Source organism: Ceratosolen solmsi, unplaced genomic scaffold (assembly GCF_000503995.2).
Source record: "Ceratosolen solmsi marchali unplaced genomic scaffold, CerSol_1.0 scaffold14, whole genome shotgun sequence".
Classification (NCBI taxonomy): Eukaryota; Metazoa; Arthropoda; class Insecta; order Hymenoptera; family Agaonidae; genus Ceratosolen; species Ceratosolen solmsi.
In genome coordinates, this window is record NW_011948420.1 from 10,234,088 (window position 1) to 10,240,714 (window position 6,627).

Here is a 6,627-nt window from a genome sequence, read left to right on the forward strand (position 1 = left end):
TAGGGAAAAGAGAATCATAATGTGCAAACTTTATGAAACCTCGCATGCAACCCGAAATTCTAAATCGTTACCTTATAATTAAGAGTTGAAAAGAAAAATTCTGATAGTCTTCGAAATTTCTAAATTATAACATAATAAATCTTAACAAAATGGTAGGTAAATGCTCTCATAAAAGTGTTATTGATCAACTATTTGCGATTAACATGGCTAAATTCCCTATTATTATTCCTTATGAATAATTGACATGCATCGTTCCGTTCACTTCAAATAATCATAATTTGAAATAATAATAATCAGCAATTAAGAATTTGTGGTAGCGAAATATTTCCATTAAAAAAATATAATTCTTACCAAGGTTGAATATTTTCAATTAAATATATTGTTGCTACTTAAAAGTCTCGTGCTTTTCAAATCCCTTAGACATACGAGAGAAGCATGTGATTATTGAACATGGATGAAATAAGTGAGAAAACAAGCTCGAGCATTACGCGAAGCAACGATCCGTGAAAAAAGAAGAAAAGATGAGAAATATGCGACGAACTAAAGAGAGTTAGATAAATAGAGATATCCAAGAATTATTTCTATGAATATTATAGTATCTATAATCGTGTGATTTTTCTATTAATTTTCAATAAAAACGATCAAATTTCTTCTTTTTGCTATTAAATATCAATAGCACATGCATTTTGTAATATTTTATATTATAAATCTTATGATATTTCCTTTTCTCGACAATCACTGCTGTAACCTAGATTAAATTATCATTTGTAAATTATGTTTATAAATTTTTTTTAGCATTACTTTAATTAACAGAACATTTAATGAATTTACTTAATGCAAGCAGCTTTTTTCTTCACTAAAATACGGCTGAATTACAAAATGATAATCCATAAAATGCGAAATAGACACATGCCCGACTCAACCTGTTCATGGTCGACCGACTCCCTTTCGTAGAAATAATCTCGTGATATACGGTGATCTCTCAAACAATTGAAAATCGTATGATTGATCTGTTGATTCGTGCTCATTCAATAGCAGTCAGTACAATATGTATTTACAGCAGTAAACTGAAAGTTGGACAACAATTTCGTCAACAATTAAATATAAACATTGCCGACTTATCCATCACTCTAATATACTGTTTATAATGTTAAAATGTTTACAAGTATAACTACAGGTAAATTGTATATTAATTTCGATATCGCCATTAGAATAAAAAGCACTCGTATTATAAATAATATAATAAATTGTAGATTAAATAGAATCAAGCTTTTCATTTACAATTTACTTAAAATGTGTACCATACAATAATATTGGACATAGGAGTAATTGGAAAGAGTTAACAATGTCGAAAAAGAGGCAAGTCAACAGGTAGCATCGAAAGATTATTATTTAAAATGCTAATACGCAATGGCATTTTATACACATTTCACAGTGTACCCGCGGGGTACTTTCTGCGTCTTTTTCACCCTTCTGTTTAAAATTGGGGATACCACTTGGCTTCGAATACCATCATTCCTAGTCACTCTCATTTTTTCCTCATACTCCACTCCCTCCTTTATTCCTTCATTTAACTTCCATTACAACGTCATATTCGGCCATATCGGCGACCGGTTCTCGAAAAAAAAAAAATTCCAAACTCATACATTTGTGACTCTGACTCGAAATATCGCACTTTATTTATCAATGTGTACTTTCGTACGTTAACTTTTCGTACCACTTATTTACGCTATTTCCACTTCAGCATAGAGCATACAATTACCACAAATTTTACCGTTCTTTTGCATTCTCTCTTGCGTCATTGCCGCTTCTGTCTGTATTTTCATGGCTGGCGCCGCCCTCGAAACGCGGTTCATCAACTTTGCCTTGTGCAACTGCCCCGTTACTGGACCCTCCATTCCTTTTATTCAATGTGCTTGCTCCTGTCAGCTCTGATTAGGGTTAACAGCATTAGTGATAATTGAATTTCATCGTGCTTAGCTGTACGCTCGGTGAGCAATTTGGGGTACACTCGGGGTTACTCGTTCTTCTGGTTTGGTTTCAACTTTTTACTGTCAAAATTAATGAAACCCTAGGCCAAGGCCAGATAATCGATATCTATCAATCCGAGTTTACTGAAAATCCGCTATTTTTGTTTAATGTTTTATCTTGCGTTACTGAATTGCTCATAAACTCTATCGATTCTCGTTGTCTCTTTCATCAGACATCTGTCACTGCTGCTTAGTCTTTACGTAAACGGTTACCATTTTTATTTCAAATTTTATTCAGCGCTCAAGTTCTTCTGCATACAATGCTTTTAATACGAAGTTTGGGTGACCGTGAGGTATCGTAGGCGGTATCTCCTTAAACGTAACAGATGTCGTGGGATGTGGCAGAGGCCCTGTAGTTTTTTAAAGTATTATAATAACACGATATTCCTCAATATTCTTATAACAGATTGTAGAGAGTTTATTAGAATTACATTAACCTTCAACTGATATTAAAACTCCAACTTTTCTAAAAAAAAAAAAAGTATTCGAATTGTTTGAGTAAATAAAGGATTAAATATTTATACCGGTCAATACACACGCAAACACATTCCCACACATACATGTATATATATATATATATATATATATATATAAACCTTCAATTGATATTAAAACTCCAATTTTTCTAAAAAAAAAAAAGTATTCGAATTGTTTGAGTAAATAAAGGATTAAATATTTATACCGGTCAATACACACGCAAACACACTCCCACACATACATGTATATATATATATATATATATATATATATAGATAGATAGATAGATAGATAGATAGATGGATGTAGTAATTTCAACTCGAGAATTATTTTTTACGTAAATTTGGAATTAAATATTCCATCGTATTGTAAGGAAAACTTGGGAATTAATAACACTTTATATGGGAATATCGGATGTATTCAATATGTTTAAAGTCGATCTACTGTATTTCAAATTAAAACTGTATAATCTGCATTATAGGTAGGATAATTTTCTCCCAAGTATAATCGCATAAAACGAAAAACGTTTTCAAATGTACTTATCTATGTAATTATCTCATAGAGATCGTAGTAATTTTATCCCATGAATTTGTTATTGGTTAGTTTGTGTAATATTTAAATTTTGGCTCTCTTGCTTTCTTTTAAACGTTTTTCTGTTAATTATATTATTAGTAAATTACAAAAAAACTATTCTTGTACGGGACGCTTAAAAATTTTCGACGGATTTTTTTTTTTGTAAGAAAATAATTCATTTAATAGCACTTATGTGATGGTAATTTCATATTTAAGGTCAGAAATAAATATTTATCAAGGGAAAATATTTTTAAATTAATAATAACTTATACAATCTCAATGTATGATTTTAAGAGCTTTGTTAAATATTATTGCATATCTTTGGAATATAATAGAAAAATTGAGAAATTCCATTACATTATTTAAAAGTACAAAGAAAATTTCAATGATTTAAAATAATTTATTTCTGTGCATCATTGTTTATTGTAATGTAAGATATTCAAGATTTCAATAATAAAAGCTTCGCATAATAGATATATTTACGATACGCAAGGGAGCTCGAAAATTTAATGAACTTTCTCGAATAAGGTATTATTATTCTAATTTTAAAATGCAACAACACTTAAAATTGCTAACAAGTGCAACATTTTATTATTGTTGTAAGTATTGTTTTTATAAAAATTTAAACTATAATTTTTAATAAATATTAACAAGCCCGTGAAATAATATTAATTAATAATTATTAAAAAAAAAAAAAGTCTATATTCTTTATAATTTGAAACTAAAATTTGAAAATATTTTATTTTAAGAATAAAATAATCCGTATACCACAATAAATATTTATTTTCATTGCATGAAGAAAACATTGTTACGTAAAGATTTAACTACTTCGTAAATTTATCTCAGTACTACTTGCTTCTTTCACGTATATGCTGTCCCATACAGTTTATCTCGATTATTTTTAAAAAGTCCGAAGCAAATACGAATACATTGAAATTTGTATTTAGAAGATTTAGTTTCATTACGTATCACTGTATGTATATACACTTTCATAGAATCAATAAGCTGTTGAATAATAAAATAAGCAGTTAAATTAATGGATAGCTTTATGAGATCCAGGATAAACATTTCCAGTCATTTACAACATAAAATTGTAGAATTATTTCAGGTTAAATCTAAAAATACAAATGTTTCGATGCAGTAAAATTCGAAATATTCTAACCTAATTTTTTTGTACGATATAAGTTTAAAAATTATATGATAATATTTTGATGTTACAAGTTTCTAAATAATATATATATATATATATATATATATATAATACGAATTGGTAATATTTGTCTTCTATATAATTATATATTATGATGTTCAATTGCATACAAGGGATTTACAAAATAAAGGAACAATCGTATGATATTGTCAGGACACTTCATCGTTACTACATTGCTTAATTTATATTTTTATACATTAATATTAATTTATTTAATTGCATCAAAGACTTGTATATTCATACAAGTACATTTTTCTATTGCAATTTATATATAATAGGACTTAAAAATTTATGAAGTTTTAGAGTCAAAATTTTTATTATTTTTACAGAGTAATGATGTTGTTATTGAAATTAAAAAACGTTATTAAAATATTTTATATAAATATATATATAAACCATCTAGAACGTTAGATAAAATATTTAGAAATTTATATCCGACTAGTTTTATATTTTTAAGGTTAATTACCTATTTGGTTTAAAAATTCCTCGCTTCATCAAATTAAAAGATTAAACTTCACATTTACATTATTTATAAAAATATTTTATTTTATTTATTTGAACTTTGATGTTGTCGGATATTACAGTTTTCATACGTGTTTTCATTTAAAAGCAAATGTTTATTAATTTTGGTAATCGTTTTCAAGGAAATAATGAAATTATAAAATAAACCCAAAATTATTATTAAAATATTTTAAAGCAATTTTTTGTTCTAAATGCAAGATTTAATTATTAATTGTGGGAAATGTTGATGCTTTTGATTCTTTGATTTTCGTACAAGGCTACATATTTTTAGGTCATGTGGCCATTATTGCTCGAAGTCATTGAAATTGAAAATACATGCTCTCTTGTTCATTGCTCACGCACATATCGTGACAAACTGGTTTCTGAAATTCTTTTTCCATGAAGCTAAACCTTGCGACTTCGCAATATACTAGCGTTTTTTGACATACTTTCATGAGGATGGAACAAGCGATATGTACGTAATCAGTTCAATTTTAAATGGGTCAATTGTCTATACGTCGCATCGACTATAAATATTATTTATACGCTTTATTTAATTAATGAAGATATTTATATTTTTGTAGAACTACATTCTATAGTAGAATCTTAATGTATTGGCTTTTGTTTTTTAATTATTATTTTACTAATGCCCAACCATATCTTTCTAAATCATAGTAAATTCTGCTTATAAATTCTTCTCTCAATTCTTTCGCAATGGAAGTTGGAATATAACGATTGTTCAATGAAAATATAAATTGGGAGGCAATGGATGATTGATTGCGTCGCGTCACTTTAGTTCAACAAATGCGGCAATGAAGATGACGACGGTATCCTTTAAGTCATAAGAGTATCCTGATTATTTCAATACACAGTCAGCACCAAACCATTACGCATATTATCATTTAGATAGATATAAGTTGAGTTCTGCGTAAATTTTGTATGAAATAGAATTAGACATTGTAAAAAAGAATACATTTGTAGAGATACAGTGTATTTTTACATATGTGTGTGTGTGTGTGTGTGCGTGTGTGTGCGCGTGCGTGCGTGCGTGTGTGTGTATTTAATGAAATTTTGTGCCATGTTTCATAAAGAGATAAATAAAGTATAAATAATGAAGAATTTATTTTGTAATTTAATAAGGAAATATATATTGATATACTCGAAATATATGTCTCGTTATAGTTGTTAAAATAATGAGATTTTTCATAAAATACATATGTTAAAGCACAAATGCCAATAAGCAGATTTTTGCAATATTATAAACTGAATTTATCATCAACTATGTAAAATTTTTACAAATAATTAAATGAGCATCCATCCATTAATATAATATGATGTGTTAAATTGATTAATTTTGTTATCAATTTTGTTATCAATGCACTTATTATGAATATATCAGTAAAAAAAATTTATATAAAATAAATGGTGATAATACGATTTGATATATTATTAAATCAACAAATAGTATAAAAAATATATTCGGATAGATTCTTCGTTATTATCTTTTATCCAAATGAGCAATATCTTCCAAATATCATTATACATATAAAATAATTTGAACGATAAGTAAAAGCTTTCATGCGAACGAGCTTTAATTCACTTATTCGGTTAGTTATTCAAACTCATTCCCTTTAATTTTTAGTACACCGGCATATGATTACGCGCCAAATCCAGATAAACAGTGGATTCTACAGGTGACGCAAAAAATGCTGCCAATTCACAAACAATTTACCGATCTTCTCATGACAAAGCGACTTCAAACTCTCCAAAGCGTTGACTCTGCCGTTGAAAGAGTAAGTATCGTTATGCATTCGTTTACGTACATTTATTCTTTTT

At 28.0% G+C, this 6,627-nt stretch overlaps 1 protein-coding gene across 1 annotated transcript in view; it reads left to right on the plus strand.

The window, feature by feature from the left end:
- Window positions 1–6,627, plus strand: part of Sulf1 (Extracellular sulfatase Sulf1) — a 49,897-nt gene that overhangs the window by 31,979 nt on the left and 11,291 nt on the right. Inside the window, exon 5 of the mRNA XM_011498333.1 lies at window positions 6,434–6,584. Coding sequence (XP_011496635.1) covers window positions 6,434–6,584 — 151 coding nt within the window. The remainder of the gene's footprint in view (window positions 1–6,433; window positions 6,585–6,627) is intronic.